This window comes from Hemitrygon akajei, chromosome 17 (genome assembly GCF_048418815.1).
Source record: "Hemitrygon akajei chromosome 17, sHemAka1.3, whole genome shotgun sequence".
Taxonomy (NCBI): Eukaryota; Metazoa; Chordata; class Chondrichthyes; order Myliobatiformes; family Dasyatidae; genus Hemitrygon; species Hemitrygon akajei.
Genome location: NC_133140.1, coordinates 72,367,887 through 72,389,797, shown reverse-complemented (window position 1 = coordinate 72,389,797; position 21,911 = coordinate 72,367,887). Strand labels below are relative to the sequence as shown.

At 45.1% G+C, this 21,911-nt stretch overlaps 1 protein-coding gene and 1 long non-coding RNA gene across 3 annotated transcripts in view; one reads left to right on the top strand and one right to left on the bottom strand.

Annotated features, from left to right (window-relative positions):
* Nucleotides 1–439: 439 nt before the first annotated feature.
* Nucleotides 440–7,157, bottom strand: LOC140741004 (uncharacterized). Its single transcript, XR_012101983.1, has 3 exons — nucleotides 6,831–7,157; nucleotides 1,343–1,524; nucleotides 440–582 (listed from the first exon to the last, which is right to left on the bottom strand). It is a non-coding gene; the product is annotated as an uncharacterized lncRNA (long non-coding RNA).
* A 147-nt stretch (nucleotides 7,158–7,304) lies between these two features.
* Nucleotides 7,305–21,911, top strand: part of gse1b (Gse1 coiled-coil protein b) — a 717,669-nt gene continuing 703,062 nt past the window's right edge. For both annotated transcript variants that reach the window (XM_073070370.1, XM_073070369.1), the window contains exon 1: nucleotides 7,305–9,121. In XM_073070370.1, coding sequence (XP_072926471.1) covers nucleotides 7,307–9,121 — 1,815 coding nt within the window. In that variant the 5' untranslated portion in view covers nucleotides 7,305–7,306. The remainder of the gene's footprint in view (nucleotides 9,122–21,911) is intronic.

Below are 21,911 nucleotides of genomic sequence, written 5' to 3'. Positions count from 1 at the left end.
CTTGGACTATGTTTTTATTTGCGTGACTACATTTTACTAATATCTGCTAAGTGGACATTAAACCCATGAACACTACTTCACCACTTTTTTTAATTTACAATTTTGCACTACTTACTTTAATTTAATGATTTAATATGCACACACACACACACATATATCTATACTTACCGTAATTCCATTTTTTCTATATTTATCATGTATCACATTGTATTGCTGCTGCAGAGTTAATAAATTTCACAACATGCTGGTGATATTTAACCTGATTCTTATATGTGCTCTCTGTGCCTCGTGCTGTGTGTGGTTATTGGTACTGTGTTTTGCACCTTGGCCCTGGAATAACACTGTTTTGTTTGGCTGTATTCATGTATGGTTGAATGACAGTCAAACTTGAACTTGAATCATGAAAAAGGTCTTGTAAATATGTTTATTGTGTTGTTATTATAGAAAAAAATTATCGCTAATTGAGAAAGTAAAGCACTGGTAATGAAGCATTAGGAATTGATCACCCAGGGCTAATCTCCCATTCAGTTGGATTATTGTTGATTTATACTTATTTAATTCTATATCTTTTAGTATCTGCATCTAAGAAAACAAAATTTGTGAGAATATTAATTTATTTGCTTCATCAAAAAGACTGCATTTAACTTTAATTCATTGAGTACAAATCCACAGATATGAAATAACATTTATTTGAAGCTATAGGATGGGTTCAAACTGGGGTTGGAGCAAATAAAAGACTTATTATTATGTGCTTTTGCAAGCATCCGCTGTTCAACACATAATGCCTCTTGCGTTTCACATTATTACAAACTGCATGGTGGCAGCCTTATTACCTGTTGCTGAATTCTGCTCTGTTACTGCCTGCTGCTTTATGGAGAGTTGTCTGCAGTGGAGACAGGAAAGAGCTGTCCATACAGCTGGTGTGATGTTGCCTTTTGCAAAGCCGAGACTGCAGAAGGAATTCCTTCTTTAACAAGCCCTAAACCATCTTGGTCTCTGCCCTCTGAGATCAGCTTTTTTTCTGTAGTATCCCCTCTGGGAACTTGGCCCTCCAGGGACACATCGTTATAATTCACAACTGTTCAATAGTAGATTGGTAATGCTTTTTGGTGTCTGATTTAACTGAAAGTCTGGGGTTTCCTTCACAGTCACTAATACCGACCCTGTTCATAACCTGAGCAACACACACAAATTGCTGGAGGAACTCAGCATGTCAGGCAGCATCTACGGAGGGGAATAAACGGATGACACTGGAACTGGATCTGTGGCTGTGACCTGCAACCACCAATGCAGTGCTAACTTGGAGGCTGTGGCCATCGGCTCCTGGACCGACTTCACTCACCTTGGCAGCTCATGGCTGTGGACTCACTTTTGGGGATTCTGCGGTTTGATGTTGAACATTCTGTGTGTTACTTGTTCGCTTTTTGTTTCTGTGATTTGTTCTTTTTTCTACACTTTTGATGATCTTGCTCTGGGGGTTTTTCTTTAAATGGGCTCCATGGTGTTTCTTTGTTTTGTGGCTGCCTGCAAGAAGACGAATCTCAAGGTTGTGTACTGTATACGTACTTTGATAATAAATATACTTTGAACTTTGACATTGAGGATTTAAACTTCTCTGGGGTGAGCAGACCTCGAAGCGATTCCGCAGTAGAGCAGTAAAGTATAAACATAAGAGATTCTGCAGATGCCTGTTTGTTAACTGCCTGGATTTTCCAGGCTGTGGTATCACCTTAGCAGAATAGTACCACTCTTCACTAAGTGCTCAGAAATTTCTAGGTCCTAGCTTTATCCTGGGACTTCAGCACTGCAGCATTTAAACTGATAGTTTGGAGCAGTATTGAGGACACACTGCATTGTTGTATTTGGGTGAACTGTTAAGCCAAGACTTCAGTTGTGCTCCTTTTACTCATTCCTGGAAGGGAGACATCATTAACAGTGCTAGTGGTGTTGTCCATCCCTCATTATCCCTGAAGAAAGAATGGCAGCACCTTTACTTCCTTAGGAGTCTGTGGAGGTTTGGCATGGCATGTACAACTTTGACATAGATGTGTAGTGGAGAGTGCATTAACTAGCTGCCTTATGGCCTGGTTTGCAAACACCAATGTCTTTGAATGGAAAGTCCTACAAAAGGTAGCGGATTCGGCCCAGTCATCACGGGTAAAGCCCTCACAACCATTGGGCACATCTACATGAAATGTTGTCATAGAAAAGCAATATCCATCATCAGAGATCCTCACCACCCAGGCCATGCTCTTTTCTTGCTGCTGCCATCAAGCAGAAGGTACGAGAGCCTCAGGACTCGCACCACCGGGTTCAACACAGTTACTACCCCTCAATAATCAGGCTCGTGAATAAAAGGAGATAACTACACACACTTGCCCCATCACTGAAATGTTCCCAAAGCCAATGAGCTCACCTCTCTATCCCATGTTCTGGTTATTTATTGCTATTTATTTATATTTGCATTTGCACAGTTTGTTGTCTTCTGCACTCTGGTTGATCTTTCGTTGATTCTATTATAGTTATTATTCTATAGATTTGGTGAGTATGCCCACAAGAAAATGAATCTCAGTGTTGTATATGGAGACATATATATACTTTGATAATAAAATTTACTTCGAACTGAGGTGTTAAGAATCAGTCATGAGGTGGTCACATCATGTTGGCCAATGCTGCTAAAGACTCAGTCAATTTCCTTTTCCCCCAACATAGAATAGTGAAGCCCAGATTTATTTACTTGTTCATATTAATTTATCAGATATGCTTTGAGATACCCAATGATGTGCTGGGGGCGGCTTGCAAGTGTTGCCACACGTTCCAATGCCAACATAGCGGGCCCACCATACTCAGCAAAACACAGAACACAACTAAGTGACAAAGCAACAACTGTGAAACAAGCCCTCTTCCTCCCTCCCACCAACCCACTCACGTAAACCGTCCTCTAACCCCAGCACAGGCAGTCTTTGGCCACCAGCCTCCGATTCGCAGACATTGGGCTTTCAGCTTCCCCAGAGGGCTTGAACAGATTTGCAGACATGGGGCTCCGAGCTATCAGACCTCAGCTTCTGGACTTCTCATTGACTTTCGGGCTTTGATCTGGATATGGATCAAGTCTAAGACTGAACCCACCATGTGCTAACCTTTTAACTACCACACAATCATAAGACAGAGGAGCTGAATTAACCATCGAGTCTGCTCCGCCATTCAACCATGGCTGATTCATTTTGCCTCTCAACCCCATTCTCCTGCTTTCTCCCTATAACCTTTGACACCCGAACTAATCAAGAACCTATCAACCTCCACTTTAAGAAATAACCTGGCCTACACAGCTGTTAGTAGTGATGAATTCCACAGATTCACTACCATTTGGCTAAAGAAATTCCTCCTCATCTTCGTTCTAAAGGGATGTTGTGTGCAGTTTTGGTCACCTAATTACAGGAAGGATATTAATAAGATTGAAAGAGTGCAGAGAAGGTTTACAAGGATGCTGCCGGGACTTGAGAAACTGACTTACAGAGAAAGGTTGACTAGGTTAGGACATTATTCCCTGGAGCGTAGGAGAATGAGGGGTGATTTGATAGAGGTGTATGAAATTATGATGGGTATAGATAGAGTGAATGCAAGCAGGCTTTTTCCACTGAGGCCAGGGGAAAAAAAAACCAGAGGACATGGGTTAAGGGTGAAGGGGGAAAAGTTTAAAGAGAACATTGGGGGGGGGGGCTTCTTCATGCAGAGAATGGTGGGAGTGTGGAATGAGCTGTCAGATCAAGTGGTGAATGCAATAGACAATAGACAGTAGGTGCAGGAGTAGGCCATTCGGCCCTTCTAGCCAGCACCACCATTCACTGTGATCATGGCTGATCATACACAATCAGTACCCCGTTCCTCCTCTCTCCCCATATCCCTTGACCCCGCTATCTATAAGAGCTCTATCTAACTCTCTCTTGAAAGCATCCAGAGACTTGGCCTCCATTGCCTTCTGGGGCAGAGCGTTCCACATATCCACCACTCTCTGGGTGATAAAGTTTTTCCGCATCTCTGTTCTAAATGGCCTACCCCTTATTCTTAAACCGTGGCCTTTAGTTCTGGACTCACCCATCAGTGGGAACATGCTTCCTGCCTCCAGCGTGTCCAATCCCTTAATAATCTTATATGTTTCAATCAGATCCCCTCTCATCCTTCTAAATTCCAGTGTATACAAGCCCAGTCGCTCCAATCTTTCAACATATGACAGTCCCGCCATTCTGGGAATTAACCTTGTGAACTTACGCTGCACTCCCTCAATAGCAAGAATGTCCTTCCTCAAATTTGGAGACCAAAACTGCACACAGTACTCCAGGTGGGGTCTCACCAGGGCCCTGTACAGCTGCAGAAGGACCTCTTTACTCCTATACTCAATTCCTCTTGTTATAAAGGCCAGCATGCACTTCTGACATTTAAGAAAAACTTGGACAGATACATGGATGAGAGGGGTTTGGAGGGATATGGCCTGGGTGCAGGTCAGTGGGACTAGGCAGAAAAATGGTTCGGCACAGCCAAGAAGGGCCAAAAGGCCTGTTTCTGTGCTGTAATGTTCTATGGTTCTATGGATGTCCTTTTATTCTGAGGCTGTGACCTCTTGGTCCTAGAATCTCCCACTACTGGAAACATTCTCTACACATCTGTTCTATCTAGGCCTTTCAATGTTTGGTAGGTTTGAATGAGATTCCTCCATTCTTCTAAACCCCAGTGAGTTCAGGCTCAGAGCCATCAAGTGCTCCTTATCCATTAACACTTTTGTTCCTGTGACTATTCTTGTGCACCTTCTCTGGACCCTCTTCCAAACCCAGAACACTCTTCGGTAGGGGGAGCAAAATTGCTCACAATACTGCAAATACTGTCTAAACAATGCCTTAACATTACACCCTTGCTTTTACATTCTAGACCTTTCAAAATGAATGCTAACAATGCGTTTGCCTTCCCCAGTACCAACTCAACCTGCAAGTTAACCCTTCCCTCTTACACAGTCCTTAAACCAGTTTTTTCTTTCATTTGTGTGCGTAGGACTCTTACTGAGGCCATTGATTGCCATGACAATTCAGTATCTTCACAGCCACCATTATTAAGTAACATTTTATAGATTTTCAGAATTCATTATAATTATCTTCTTAGCCATTACTCATGTTTGAACCATGCAATCTTTCCAATATTTCCTTATAACTGTGATGGAGGCCGTCGAGACTGTGCAGCCTCCTTGCTATTTTTCCCATCCACCCCAGTTTTACTTCAGCTCCTGGGGTTCGCTGACCCCCTCATCCATGGTAGGGGGTCTGTGGCAAAAAAAAAGGTCGTGAGCCCCTGCACCAGAGGCAATTGCAGCTGTCAGTAAATCCACCAGGCCACATGTCCTGGGCATGTGGGGAGAACCGGGAGCTCCAGGAAGAAATTAGGGTGGCCACAAGGAGCTGGCGCCAACTATTTCTGAAAAGAGCAACGGAGGCCTGAAGCAACAGCTCAGCTCAGCTGTTCCAATGGTAATGAAGCAACTTGCCACTTGTTTGGTGATTTCATGGTCAATATGGGACCTAGTCACAGCACGTTAACAAGCCCGTCGGCGCAACTCGTCCGTGTCGACCAACTTAACATCTAAGTTCTTCCCATTTGCCCATAGCCTTCAAAACCACACTATCCTCTACCTGTCCAAAATCCTGAATGCATTTTGACCGGCTTCGTCTTTATTGGATCTTGCTGTGCGCACCGAAGAAGGCGGAGACAGCATTTCAGGTACTGTAAATGAATTCGTTTTGAGTAAAGTGCACTCCGTCAATACAAGTTTGTCCTATCTTTCCAATTAGCTCTTTTGCGGGAGCACAGTTTTTTTAAAAATCCAAAGCCCCCAGCATTTTAGGAATTTTAATCCCCTTTAAGTTTAATCTGTAACTTTTTGAAATGGTAGTTGAAGTTTGCAACCAATTCCCAGCGCGGCTAATAAGTCTTCTATTTTTTTTTACTCGCGTGAGTGGAAGTAACTCAGCGCTAGAATATTAATAAAGATTAAAATTATGAGTAAATTGGAAGGGGCAGAACCGTGGTGTGCTGAATGGAACGAAGGTATTATCGAGTCTATTTCTGGTAAACTTGTCTGTCACTTAAAATTTAACAGAAAGCCGGTGAAATGTCAGAACAGGATTAGAAAGTGGCTTCTACTGCGTTTTCAAAGGGATCGATGTTTCGGGAATGATGTTTCAGATTTAAAACCGCAAAATCCTTTCGAGACAGTTTTGCGCGCTGCCAGCACCACCTTTCCGTCCTTTCAGGGAGCGCGGGAGGAAACTTGGTGCTAATTTACTATGGCAACAAACAGCCTGCTGGAGGAGCGAGCAGCATCCGTGGCGGCAAAGGAAACGTCGACCTTTCTGGTCGGAGAACCCTTACAGATGCTGCTCGGCTCGCTGAGTTCCCGTTTCCAGCACTGATGTCAAAGGAAATTTATTTACTATTAAAGTACGTACATGTCACCATATCCTTACTTGAGATTCATTTTCTTGCAGGCATTTGCAGGAAAATAGAATTTCCTAAATTTGTCCTAAATTTACAACTGATGGCAGGATGTTGTGGTAACCTAAGTCGGGGTAACCAAGGGCTTCCCCTTCTTTACAGATACGAATAAAGAAGCACATAATTAATTTAAGATGCACTGAACTGGATTAATTGAGGGTGTACAATTTCTAAAATAAATTTAGTGCAGGGACTATGCAATATTTAATTCGCTTTCAGGTTGCATTCAATAGAGAAAACTGAAGTACTGTATATATAATTTCAACCTCAAGATTACTTTAAATGTGAGTTACCTGAATGTAGGGTATATCTAATTCCCCGTTTAGGCACACTTTTTTGGAGAGATGGTGTATGCAATTCTTTAGTTAGAATAACATGGGCTCCCTTGTTTAAATTGCAGAAAGCGGCGGTATGAGAGCCGTGCTGTCCGCAGTCCGCTCAGCATCGCGGGCCGGCGTGGAGTCCGGATCGTCGTGTGCGGCCCGGGGTGTTTCTCTGGAAGTTTGGGGGGGCCAGGGGCTGCATTGTGGGACCACGGAGAAGCTCCCTGTGAGATGGCGCTCGGTAGCCAGCCGTAGAGGAGATCTTTGCAAAGTTTGCCGCGGCCGCCCGGGACAGCAGTGAGAGTGCGGCCGGCAAAGGAGGGGACTGGGCTGGGCTGGGAGGGGAGGGGAGAGGTGACTGAGCTGGGAGGGGAGGGGACTGTTCAGGGAAGAGGAGGGGAGGGTGTGTGTGTGTGAAAGCAGCCACTGCATTTCTCTCAGCCAACATGAGTGACAAAGAAGCGGCTGTTCCCATGTCCAGGAAGCACCGGCTGATGGCAGCGATCTCGGCCGGGGAACACAGTCCGGGACGATTGCATTGCTTCATCTGTGGGGGCCGTATAAGTCCCGGGCGGGAGCAGAGGTTGCAGGTCCGGGCCAAGTGTCCCGGCTCGGCTCGCCTGCCTTACTTCCCTTTCCTCTCGCAGCAGGAGCCGGCTCCCGGAGCCCGGGAGGTGAGCGCCGACGGCTGGGTGCTGGTGTGCTCCGTCTGCCGCTGCTTCCTGGCCGAGCAGTGGCACTCCTTCGAGAGGTCCCGCACGCCGGTCGACAAGCGCATGTACTGGCTCAAGCGGCCGCACCAGTGCGACGGCCGCGGGACGTCCCGCGAGTGGAACCCCAGCCCGGCCGCCCCCGTCGCTGGCCACGACTCCGACCTCTCCTCCCTGTCCGACCAGGAGCTCTCCGAGCCCGAGACAGAAGCGGGCCGCCCCCCTCGCCCAGCGCCGGGACCCTCCGAGCCCCACGTGGGCGGCGCCGGCCTCTCCCCCTCGGGGACGCCCGGCCGCTCCAGGTGCAGCGGGAGCAGCGGCAGCTCGTCCTCGGGGGACGAGGGGCAGCCGGAGGGCGCCAGGCCGAACGGGCAGCCCGTGACCCCGGCCGAGGGCGCAGGGGGGTCGGCCGGGCTGGGCGGTCGCTCCCACTGGGCCTGTTTCATCTGCGGGGTCCGGCTGGCCCCGGGCTCCAAGCACCGGGTGCACGTCCACAAGCAGGAGAACGACTCGGATCAGCCCTTCTTCCCCTTCCTGTGGCTGCACTACCCGCCGCCTGGCGCCCGGCCCCTTGGCCCGGAGGGCAGCACCTGGGTCTGCTCCTACTGCCACCACTCTCTGCTCCAGCAGTGGCAGGGCTTCGAGTTGGCCAAGGTGCCGGTGCTGCAGCGCCTGTACGTGGTGCCCCTCAAGGGCGATGCCCCAGGGGGCGGAGAGCAGCGGGGCTGCTACTTGTGTGGCGAGGACTGCGGCCCCGCGGCCCGCGCCGTCTCCTCCAGGGGCCCCAGCCGCAGCTCCCGGGAGGGCCCCATGTACTTCCCCTTCATCGGCCTGCTGCCCTGCCCACCCAGTGCCAAGGCCATGACTGAGGGCGGCCAAGTCTCCTGCTGCCAGAGGTGCCACGGCGTGCTGGAGGAGCTGTGGGCGACCAGCTCGGGCCCGGAACGGGAGGAGGCCATCTCCTCGGTGCAAGCTTTCCTCAGGAGGTACCTGCGGATCAGCGCCGGCTGCCCCTCTGCAGAGGCCTGCCGGCCTGCGAAGACTAGGCAGCTGCCCTCCTGCCCGCTCTGCGGCACGGAGCTGGAAGGCGGCCGGGAGTACCGGCTCAGAGTCGATCCGCCCGGCCGGCCTGGGGACCAGGAGGAGCCCTTCTTCCCCTTTCTCGCCAGCCGCCGTTGTTCGGGCCGCCTAGAATCGGCGGGGACGGTGTCTGCCTGCGCCCTGTGCTGTCACGATCTCCTGGAGCAGTGGTGGCGCGGGAAGAACTCACAGCAGCCAGGTAGCCCATGGTCCCGGCGGTACAAGGTGGACACGTTCGTGTGCTTCTTCTGCAGACGGGAGAGGAGGCGCTACCTTGGACTGAGAGCAGTGACGGTGGCCCGGCTTCCTGTCTTCCTGTATGCCCCTCGTGTGGCTGACGCGCTTGTGGTGGACGATGGCAAACAGCTGACGATTGGCACGTGTAAGGATTGCAGAGCTATGGTCCTGGTTGGGAACTCTGTCAAACAAGGGAGCCAAGTGGATTCTCTGTCGCCATCTCCCAGTTCGAAGGTAGGCTGTGTCTTATTAATGTTTGGTGGCTGTGCAGGTGTAACAGTGGTGTGACTGAACTAGGAATCCAGAGAGCTGGAGGTAGTGACCTGATTCCGATCTCAGGAAAATTCAAAATCCAATGGTAATTAATAAATATGTGAGAAATAGGAGTGGACAAAGGCTATTCAGATCCTTCTCTCCACCGTGTGAAAGGATTGTGGCTGGTCCACCCATACTTTCCTACCTGATGATCAAACCCGTGCATTTCCTTCAATGACTCCTCTTCCGCACCTTCTCTGAGGAATTCCAGAGGTCCACTACTCTTTGAGTGAAAGAGATGTCTCCGTTTCTCCGTGGTAGATGGGAGACCCTTTATTCTGAAGTATGCCCTCTTGTTCTCAACTTCCTCCATTTGGGGAAGGTTCTTCTTCACAGCAAACCCTCCCGAGGTGCCCCAATTATTATTCTTCCCTCATACTTCAGATCTGTAATGAGTAAACAATGAACCTGATGACAGTCCCTTTCTCCCAGGAATCAACCCTAAGAACCTTCAATAAATCGCCTTAAATCCAGTTGCATTCCTCCTTTGAGGAGGAAAGCATAACTGTCCATGGTACGATATCACCAGTTTCCTGTAGTGTTGGAACAAGTCCTCCCTACTTTTGTGTTCCGTTTCATTGCAGCTGAGGACAGCATACCATCTGAAATAGAAGGCTGCTCTCTGTATTGGTGACCAGGAAAGTACTGACAATGTTATAAAGGCCTGTCTTGCTGATGGGTGGTTATTCGGGAAGGAGATTTGATGAGTTTGACACTTCACAGTCCTCTGTCGGGGCCCAAAGTTCCGCAGTGAACCACCAGGATGAGTTTAAAAAGCCCCCCCCCACGGTATGGATGATAATTGCTGGCTGGCATCCCTTTAATGTGTACAAGAATGCCTCTGATTTCTGCTATTGGGACTAAGTGTATGACTGATTTGTGGTGCATTCATGCAGCAGTGGGTGGGCATGACTATGTCACTCCAGCTTTCTACTGCATTTCACTGTGTTGAAAAATAATACTGTTTGGATGGGCAGTGCGATATCATCTTTGCGATTGGTTGGTGCTTCTTTTTCGAGTCTCTACAAATGGTGGTTAATTGAGTAGACAGGATAATTTCCTGAGGTTGTCTTGGTAGCGTGACCGCACCCAAACAGACCTTGGGTAAATCCAAGTAATTGGGACGGTACTGCGTGGTCGCACAATGCATTCTCAGTGGAAGTAATGAAGAGATGCTGGGACACGTCATCAGTGACATAACCTGCTGTCATGGGGTGTTTGGGGTCTTGCAACATCAGACACTCTCTCCCAGGTGACCCAGCCGGGCTGGCCTGTGTGACAGCAGCACTGGTACCTTGCTGTGGGGCTGGAGTGTTATGTTCTTTGAGATCTTGCCTTTTCAACACTGGGGTCTTGCTCTTCCTGATTCATTCAAGAGATGGGGTTTCTGATGACGAGTGTTGGCAAAGAGGGAATGATTGAACAACTCAATATGTTTCTCTGAAATAGGTGCTGTAAAAGAAAAATAGATTTTTGTGGTGAGGAAATATGGTGAAATGTACTTTGCCAGTTGTTATGTGGAGGTAAGCCTGTAATCGGTGCATGGGCTTGTAAGAACTTTTACCCTTTGCTGCAAATGACTTTATAGCTGATGTCATTCACAGAATGCTCGGGAGATCAGTAAATATCAAGCAAGCGATAAAGGATGTTGTACAAGCTGTGATGCAGTCTCCAAGACCAGATGTTTTATTGGTATCGGTTGGTCCACCTTTTACTCGTGATGCAGACAGCGCGTGAATCCTGCATTTGTCACTTGGAGAGGTATTGTAGGCTTGCTGCTTGTGTTGCAAACCCCACTGGACATCGTTCTAACTGAGATCTAGTGTTGTTGCCACAAGCGAGTGGGTGAACTTACCACGTGTTTTATGCTGAAGATACATTTGAAGTGCAGGAAATGGAATTGGCACCCTCGTGAGTTCCTGTTGTTCTCCTCCTAAAGCCTTTTGAGTTTGAGGATGGTGTTGCAAGATGTTGGAGCTAAAATACTGGTCTGGGAGTAATCTATGATGGAGAGATCTATGCTGGGCTGGAAACTGCTGCCACAGCGTGAGGTATCGTGAGCGTTACATGAACATTTTTTGTAGTGCATTGGAAGCACTGGAGCTAAGGAAACTGAAAACAGAACAGTGGCATGTGAATGAAATTTTCACAATTTGGCATGCAGACTTGAGAGAATTAATTTTGCTCCAAGTACTTGGCGAACATCTTGTTTATTAAACATTTTTTGCTGCAGAGGCTGTCTTCCTATTGGAATAATTCCCTCTTATTAGGTAAGGGCTTTTAGAGGAGTTTCCAAATGCTGTTCCTTCCATTGCAGAGTAACTCTTAACCTTTCGTGCGGCTGTTTTGAGTCCATTGAACCAGGCCGGCTAAATGCTGTTACTTGCTGCTGTTGGTCATTGCTCAGTGAGTTTTTGCAAACACACTTGAACTTCCACAGTAGAGCAGCAAATGGTATAAATATTTATTCACCTTCTTATTCAGCTTGGAAATGTTTTCCCTGTTCCTGCAGCTACTACCGACTTAATCCTTTAGTAACACAGCTTGATGTTTTGTGACAGTTGCCACTGCTTTTCCACTGCGAGCAAAAAAGTTTTATGTTATAATCTCCAGGGAAGCAGCAGGTTGAGCAAACAGCATTGCTGTATATGTGTACGTGGATTTTTAATCTATTTCACTCGCAACTACTGACAGTTCACACTGGGGAGACAATTTGATGTATCCTGTCTGAAAGTGCAATGGCTAACATCAGGTCAGTTAATGAATTAGTTTCTCTAGTTATTGAACATAACAAAATAGTGCAAAAGACTAGAGCAAAAATAGCTCTGGATTTACGCAGGATTTTATAGCAACAGGTGTCAACCGTTCAGCTCCACCCCACTGCTGAGTATTTAACTAGATCTTTGCTTATCTGTACTTCAGCATTCATTGCCTGCCTAATGCCAAATCCCCTCATACACTTGCTTAACAATACTCTTCCTTCCTTAATCATGAAATCAAAAGTTGTTTAGGGGAGAGATTTACAAATTTCTGCCGTTATCTGAGAGAATGTTTCCTGAATTCCTTTCTGAAGGTCTGTTGTTAACTTTTAGGCTGTGTTCTCATGTCCTTGATTATTTGCTACCAAAGGAACTGCTCTGTATATCCATCCAGCCTGATGAATTATCCTGATGTTTCAAATTCTCTCAATCAAATCATGTATAAGCTCTTTTAAATCTGTGATGCCCCACAAGACACAGGAGCAAATTAGAACTTTCAGCCCATCAAGTTTGCTCTGCCATTTATTATCCCTCTAAGTGCCATTCTCCTGCCTTCTCCCCATAATCTTTGACACCCTTACTAATCAACATCTGATTTAACTATGCCTCCGTTGGTGGCAATGAATTCCACAGATTCACTACTCTCTGGCTAAAGAACTTCCTCCTCATCTCTCTTCTAAAGGGACGTCCTTGTATTCTGAGGCTATGTTCTCTGGTCTTAGACAGCCCCATTATTGGAAACATTCTCTCCATACCCACTCTATCTAGGACTTTCAGTTGTGGTCCTCTCCAAGGTACATCTGGTGATATGAATATGTTTATTAATTGGGTATAGGAATAGGCTACTTGCCTCTTGGGATGCTCCTACAGACAAGAAAGTCACAGCATACTTTTGGCTCCAAGTTCCTCTGTATCCAAATTAACTCTCACTCTCTTTACTAAGAATCTACTTTTGTCTTAGAAATACTCAAAGACTGCTTCCCTGTGCTCTTAAGAGAGTTCCAAAGACATGGCTGTTAGAGAAAATATCACCTTTCACCTTTTCCTTAAGGAGGTGACTTTTTAAAAAACTTTTAACCATTTTTATCAGTGATTCTAGACTCTAGTCACAGAAAGAACCATCCTCTCCACACCTACCCTATCAAGACCCTCTCAGGATTCTGCCTAAGGTGCAATGCCCAGTATTCTTAGATCTGGGAGATGGGTGGAGGAAGTTCACAAGACACCCACCCACCCCCCAACTTCAGCATAATCGTTAAGCTTATTAAAGCCATGCATGAATGTGAGTATGAAGCGTGCTTAAATTTACAAACGTTTGTAAATTCCTGGCTAAATCTTAATGGAACGGAGGCATAAACTCAGGCCACATCTCTCTTTGCAATGCCTGAATTAATGGCCAGCTTCTGCTGGTCGTTTCAGATTACTTTTTAAATGCATCCATTTGTTTTGAGCAAGTGGTGTTGAACTGATGTGGAGCTTCTACTGCAGCCTGCAGGCGTTTGTACTCCAGCCCAGTGTGGAGCCCGCGGCAGCTGAGCAGCGTTCCCGTTTTCCAGCTGATATCCTTGCTTCCTTCCAAGAGCCATCACTGCAGAGCAGCTGGAAGTGGGAACCTCAGCGGATTTCCCTCTCCACCGCTCTTCTCCCACAGCCCAGTGATCCAGAGCAATAGCTGGGAGCAGAGCACAGAACAGGACTGAATTTGAGCCAATGCTTAATGCAGTTCAGTAGCAGAGCACGTGGTGCAGTCACACCGTGCGTTCTGCTGCTCCATCTGAGGTAGCTTACCAGCTGGAGTGTGAGGGGAGGTAGGGACATGGGGGGCTGCTGACAGAATGTCTCCATTCCTGCTCAAGTTCCCTTCAGTATAAAACAACACCAGTGCTCAACGAATATCTCGAGCCAGCCGTCATAGGTGTTGTACATCCATCTGCAGTCCCGAAATCAGGAATCCCTACAACACTGAGCTGCAGAGTGGAAATGAAAATTCCAGATGTTCAGTTTTGTCGCCCGCATTACAGAATTCAGGCCCTGAGAGCAGGAAAACAGCTGTGAACAATTATAAGTAAACAGGAGCAATTTAGTGATAGTCCAATTGTTGGTTTTGCAGAGTTAATTATAAAAGTAATTGTAAGTGTGCATTTGGCTGTTTTTAAAAAAAAACCTAGTCTGTCATAACATTGCATGATTGCACCCTCTAGTGTTTACATGTACCATTGCAACTTAAATGGTGTGTGCCTATCTGGTGTGGAGCTGGGATTTTGCTATATTTCGCAACAAAAAAATTGAGTCAATAATTTTGCTGTGGAGGGAATTTGCAAGAGTGCAGAATTTTATTATTTCCTGAGTAGCCTTTCCAAATGTAGGAAAGAGGGATTCATTGTGTCCTGTCAGTTTCCTGCATAGAACTTAGGGAAAGGAGTAGATAGATAGATACTTTATTCATCCCCATGGGGAAATTCAACTTTTTTTCCAATGTCCCATACACTTGTTGTAGCAAAACTGACAAACAATACTTAACTCAGTAAAAATATGATATGCATCTAAATCACTATCTCAAAAAGCATTAATAATAGCTTTTAAAAAGTTCTTGCGGTTGAATTGTAGCCCACTCAGCCCCTCAATTCTGTCCCACCTTTCAATATAACCATTTCAGTATAACCCAGGACTCGCCTCCTCTGTTCTGCCAGTTGCATGTGCCCTCAATTCCCCGCTCTTTTTTTTTCAAAAATGTATCTACCTCTTTCGAGTTAGTAGCGGAGAGGAGATCACTAAACAAATGTTATTCATATGGACAATCAGGCACATCATCTCCATGGCCTACAGAATAAGCAGCTGAGTACCCTTTTGAACAGGCTTGTTCAGCTCCACTGTCACAAGGATCGTTGTAGAAAACCTTTCCTACCAAATACAACACATCACCTCTGTGCGACAGGAGAACATACATCATACTACAATAGTCTGTTTTATTATTTCATTCTTTATTATTGCACACATCAGTAAATTATTATTGTGTATATTATTCAGTACTTTAGTTAATATTATTTTATTTATTATTATTATTATTATTATTATTGCTAAGTGTGTTTTTAAATATTGGAGCTGTAATAAAATAGTTTCCCACTAGGAATCAATAAAGTACTTATTATTATTAATATTGTTGTCATTATTAAGTGATCTAACCTCCATAATATTTTAGCCTCAAGAATTCCAGAGATTCAGTGCCCTCTGTCAGAAACTCTTATGCACCTCAGTTGTAAATTTCTGTCCCTTGATCTTGTAATTAGGTTCCATCATTGAAGATTTTCTCACTAGAGGACACATCTTGATATCCACCCTGCATCCCTCCTTGGATTTTTAATGTTTCAGTAAGTATTCTCCCGTTCTTCTAGATTCCAGGGGAAAAACTCTGTAGATGAATTTTTTTTAGCTTTAATAGAATAAACTTCCTCTGACTTTTTCTGCCTCCCTGTCTTTGAAGTGATCTTTGATACATGTAAACACAAATACCCTAACACAATGATGCCAAATGTGTATCACCCTAGTTGTCTTCACCCTTTCACTACAGTGATGATTTGCTTCCTCATCCAATAGAGGAAGAATTTGGGGAATGTCTTTGATTGACTGTTCAACAGGAAAGCTCAAAGTTTAAAGTAAATTTTATTTTCAGAGTACATATATGTCACCACATACAACCCTGTGATTCTTTTTCCTGTGAGCATACTCAGGAAATCTATAGAATAGTAACTGCAAACAGGATCAATGAAGGGTCAAGTAGAGCAGAGAAGACAAATATAAATAAATAGCAATAATTAACAAGAGCATGAAATGACAAGATAAAGGGAGATCATTTAAGTGGGAACATCTCAATAGATGAGTGTAGCTATCCTCTTTTGTTCAAGAGCCTGATGGTTGAGGGGTAGTAACTGTTCTTGAACCTGGTGGTGTGTTTCTGAGGCTCTTGTACCTTTTACCTGATGGCTGCAGTGAGAAAAGAGCATGGCCTGGGTGGTGAGGATCTCTGATGATGGATGCTGCTTTCCTACAACAGCATTTCATGTAGATGTGCACAATGGTTGGAAGGGCTTTACTCAGGATGTACTAGGCTGAATCTACTACCTTTTGTATGATTTTCCATTCAAAGGCATTGGTGTTCCCATACACCAGTCAATAAACTCTCTACTGCACATCCATCGAAGTTTGTCAAAGTTTTTGATGTCATGCCGAATCTCCACAGACTTCTAAGGAAGTAGAGGCATGTTGTGCTTTCTTTGCAATTATGTTTATATGATGGGTATATATAGGCCTTTGACAAGCTCCCGCAAGGGAGGTTAGTTAGGAAGATTCAGTTACTAGGTATACATGGTGAGGTAGTAAATTGGATTAAGTATTGGCTCAGTGGGAGAAGTCAGAGAGTGGTAGTGGAGGATTGCTTCTCTGAGTGGAGGCCTGTGACTAGTGGTGCGCCACAGGGATCAGTGCTGGGTCTATTTAGTTATTTATCATCTATATCAATGATCTGGATGATAATGTGGTAAATTGGATCAGCAAATTTGCTGATGATACAAAGATTGGAAGTGTAGTGGACATTGAGGAAGGTTTTTAAAGCTTGCAGAGGGATTTGGGCTAACTGGAAAAATGGGCTGAAAAATGGCAGATGGAGTTTAATACAGACAAGTGTGAGGTATTGCACTTTGGAAGGAAAAACCAAGGTAGAACATACAAGGTAAATGGTAGGGCACTGAGGAGTGCAGTAAAACAGAGGGATCTAGGAATACAGATACAAAATTCCCTAAAAGTGGCGTCACAGGTAGATAGGCTAGTAAAGAGAGCTTTTGGTACATTGGCCTTTATAAATCAAAGTATTGAGTATAAGAGTTGGAATGTTATGGTGAGGTTGTATAAGGCATTAGTGAGGCTGAATTTGGAGTATTGTGTGCAGTTTTGGTCATTGAATTATAGGAGGGATATTAATAAGGTTGAAAGAGTGCAGAGAAGGTTTACAAGGATGTTGCTGGGACTTGAGAAACTGAGTTACAGAGAAAGGTTGAATAGGCTAGGACTTTATTCCCTGGAGCGTAGAAGAATGAGGAGAGATTTGATAGAGGTATATAAAATTATGATGGGTATAGATAGAGTGAATGCAAGCAGGATTTTTCCACTGAGGCCAGGGGAGAAAAAAACCAGAGGACATGGGTTAAGGGTGAAGGGGGGAAAGTTTAAAGGGAACATTAGGGGGGGCTTCTAAACAGAGAGTGGTTGGGAGTGTGGAATGAGCTGCCAGATGAAGTGATAAATGTGGGCTCACTTTTAACATTTAAGAAAAACTTCGACAGGTACATGGATGAGAGGTGTATGGAGGGATATGGTCCAGGTGCAGGTCAGTGGGACTAGGCAGAAATGGTTCGGCACAGCCAAGAAGGGCCAAAAGGCCTGTTTCTGTGCTGTAATGTTCTATGGTTTTATGGGTCCAGGACAGGTAGTGCCACTCAGGAATGTATGAGTAGAGTTTTTGTAACTTCGGAAATGTTAAAAACTGCCTTTCAGGAAGCCATCACTCAGGTCCAAAGTAAACTATTTCTCCGCCATGCTATTCCACATCAGCTTTGCTGTGGGAAGTATCTCCACTCACCTCTAGTATTGTGGCATATCCTTGTGGAGGTTATGCCACTTTTGTTATTTGTTTTCAAAAGTCTCCTGACGTGGGTCCTAATCTCACTGCAGAAACCAACAGTAAGTTCAGGGTGTGTATTACCCTACCAGAGGTGCTATATGTATATTGGATGATGTATTCAAACTGAGGCGTGGTTTACCTGCTATTGTCCAGACTTGGACACAACAGTTTCCCCCACTGAGGGATTATACTACTCAATTACTGATCTATGGACAATTAGAGTCTACGAAGACGTACTGCAGAGAAATGGGCCATCCTGCACTGGCTCGTCAAAGAGCAATACAGCACCAGTAAAGGTCTTTTGGCCCATCGAGTTCATGCTGATCATAGTGCCCACACAGCTATTTCTAATTGCCTGCATTTGGCCCATGTCTCTTCCAGCCTCGCCCCTCCATTTTCTTAAATTATACTATTGTACCTGTCTCAACCACTTCACCTGGTAGCTTGTTTCATTACTCGCCATCCTCTGTATGGAAAAAGTTGCCCCTCATGTCTTTTTTTTAATCTTTCCCCTCCCATCCTGAAACTGTGTCCTCTGGTTTAGGACCTTAGACCCTACAATATAGGAAGGGTGTGATTGCACTGGAGAGAAGATTCAGTAGGATGTTATGGGAATGGAGGGCCTGAGCCACAAGAAGAGACTGGACAGTGTGGGGCCCCTGAGCCACAACTAAAGACCAGACAGCGTAGGGCCCCTCCCATGGACCCCGAGCCACTACGAGACACCAGACAGGCTGTGGCCCCCTTCCCTGGAACCCGTGGACAAGGAGAGACCAGACAGGCTGTGCCCCCCTTCCCTGGACCTCAAGTCACAAGAAGAGACTGGACAGGATCTATCTACGAATGAGCTACCACAGCAATAACAAAGAAAGAAACACATCTTGTTACCTTATCCCTGCTGACCAGTGACCAACAAGACTTAATGCAGCACAGCGCAAAATCCATGCTCTAGACATAGTACAAGTTTGGAAGAACAGAAACTGTTAATTCTGCTCTGGATGTTTTTGCAGATATCAGTGTTGTAATCCTATCTCCAGCATTTGCTCCCTCTGAGTATGATATCCCCACAGGGAGTGCAGGATTGCAAAACTCACTTGGAAACAAACTGTCTATGCTCATGGCATTGCATTGGAACCCATCCTCTTGCTCAAAGGAGCAGCTGGAAACTCTGCAAACAATAGATGTCCTGGTGCATTTGGTGGATCTATCATCTGATAAGGTTTTAATATTGAATGGCCCAGGTTGACCACATCTGATGGCATTAGTGTCAAAATGGGGCAAAATCGGCAGGGGCAGTCATAGAGAGCGTGTTACACTGAAAAGATAGATTTGTAGAACAGGAGGAGAATTTACGTATTTGCTATCAGAAGTCCATGAGACGTAGGAGCAGAGTTAGGCCATTTGGCCCATTTGCTTCTGCTCTGCCATTCAATCATAGCTGATCTTTTTTCCCCTCCTCAGCCCCACTTCTCAGCCTTCTTCCTGTAACCTTTGATGCCGTATCTAATCAGGAACCTATCAAGCTCTGCCTTAAATACACCCAACAACCTGGCCTCCACAGCTGCCTGTGGTAATAAATTCCACAAATTCACCACCCTCTGAAGCCTGAGTGACAAACTGATGATAGCCACGAGATGTGCTTCATTGGGAGAATGCTATTCACTTTATAATTTATTCTTTCATGAGAAATGGGCATTGCTGGCTAGGCCAGATATTATTGTCCATATTTAATTGCTAAGTCATTTCAGACAGCATAGAGTATAACAGCACGTTACGCGTCCTTCAGCCTACAATGTTGTGCCAAACTTTTAACCCACTCTTAAGATCAAGCTAACACTTCCCTTCTATATAGCCCTCCTTTTTTCTATCATCCATTGCCAATCTAAGAGTTTTTTTAAATGTCCCTGCTGTGTGTCAGCCTCTACACCACCCTGGTAGGGTGTTTCAAGCTCTGACCACTCTGTTTCAAGAACTTACCTCTGACATTCCCCCCCCCCCCCCCCCCCATAGCTTCCTCCAATCACCTGAAAATTAAAGTAAAGACAATTGCTGTGAAGGAAGATTGGGAAAGGCGGATGTGCTTCTCTGAAGTACATTACTGACCTAGACAATCATTACTGACATCAACTTTATTTAATTACTTGAACTGAAAACGTTCTTGTTGCTTTGGGATATTGTGTCTCTAGACAAATCAGAGACTGTAGGTGCAGTAACTAGGGATCAACACACTAAATACTGGAGGAACTCGGCAGGTCAGATAGCATCTACGGGGAGAAGCGAATGGTCTCACCCATTAACATCAACTATTCATTTTCCTCCGTAGATACTGCCTGATCTGCTGAGCTCCTCCAGCATTTTGTCCGTGTTGCCCTATACACAAAACATAGAACAGTACAACAGAGTACAGAGCCTTTGGCCTCAAGTTGTGCTGACCTAAAACAAGATCAATCTAACCCTTCCGTCCCACAGGGCCCTGCATTTTTCTTTCATCGTTCTGCCTACCTAAGAGTCTCCTAAATGTCCCTAATGTATTTACCTCTACTGCCACCCCAACAGGGTTTTTCATACACTCAACACACTCTGTATATAATAAATAACTACCCCTGGTGTTCTCCCCCCCCCCCCCCCCCCATACTATCCTCCAAATACAGTCGGCCCTCCTTATCAGTGAGAGATTGATTCCGGGACCCCCCGCGAATACCAAAAAACGGGGATGCTCAAGTCCTTTATTTAACCTGGCTAAGTGCGGTGGTGCTCTTTAGGACCCAGTGGAACCCCGGACCTTATTTAACCTGTCTCATTGTGGTGGACAATAGGACCCGGTGGCGCAGCCCTGAATCCGCAATGTTTCTGTTCACGAAAATAATCACGATACGATTTAAAATAAAGTGGAAGTAATAAAGCAATCGGAAAGAGGTGAAACGCCATCGGGCATTGGAAAAGCGTTAGGCTACAGTCGGTCAACGATCAGAACAATTTTAATGGAGCATGTGAAAGGCCCTGCCCTGATGAAAGCTATAATTATTACTAAGCAATGCGGTGGTTTAATTATTGGAATACATACGTTTCTTAAGTGTTTTATATGCATAGAAAGGTAAAATATATACCTTATAATATATAAGGTATATATAAAATATATACCATATATATATATTAGTATACTATATACTAAGACAAACGTTTGACTAACTGACACTAAATAATACTAGATGTACCTGTTCTGACTTTAAATCCGACTTAAAGATTGACTCAGGAGCGGAACTCGTTCATAACCCGGGGACTGCCTGTACTTTTAGATCATCTCTAGATTACTTATAATACCTAATACAATGTAAATGCTATGAAAATAGTTGTTATACTGTATGGTTTAGGAAATAATCACAAGAAAAAAAAGTCTGTATGTGCTCAAACAACGAGTGCTGGAGAGAGAACTTCCGGGTTTTCCCGATCTGTGGTTGGTTGAATCCGCGCATGTGGAACCTGCGGATAAGGAGGGCCGACTGTACCTTAAAGTTGTGCCCTTTATATGAGCCATTTCTGCCTTGAGAAAAAAGGTCCAGGCAATCCAATCTTGTCATCTTGTACATCTCTATCGAGTCACCTCGCATCCTCCTTCACTCCAAAGGGAAAAGCCCCAGCTCACTCAACCTTTCCTCATGACATGTTCTCTAACCCAGGCAGCATCCTGGTCAATCTCCTTTGCAGCCTCTCTGACGCTTCCACATCCTTCCTATAATGAGGGGCCCAGAACTGAACAAAATATTCCAAGTTTGGTTGGAGTTTTATAGAGCTGGAATATTACTTCATGGCTCTAAAACTCAATCACAAAATAATTATAGTGATAATTTTAAGATACATCGGGCTAATCAAGAGGCACTTATAATTGTGTATCACCAGAAAGAACTTTAATTTCTGAATGTCTTACCCGATTTGTATCCAAGGCAGGGGTTCCCAATCTGGCATCCACAGACCCCTCGGTTAATGGTAGTGATCCATGGCATAAAAAAAGTTGGGAACTCCTGATCTAAGAGAATAGTTTGATCATAAGCATGCTCCTTGGTAGGGTCTCACTCAGATGCGGGAGAAGTATTTTAATACTATATTTCATCCATGCTGGTTAGTAATATTCTTGAGCCCACAATATTCTGACTTGGCTGCAAGTCCCACACCAGAAACTTGGGCATATAACTTGAGCTTCCTTTCCAATGAGGAAGAAATATTTTCAGAAATGCCTCTTTGTTAAGTGGACTGAGGGAAGGTAGGGCAATAAATATCG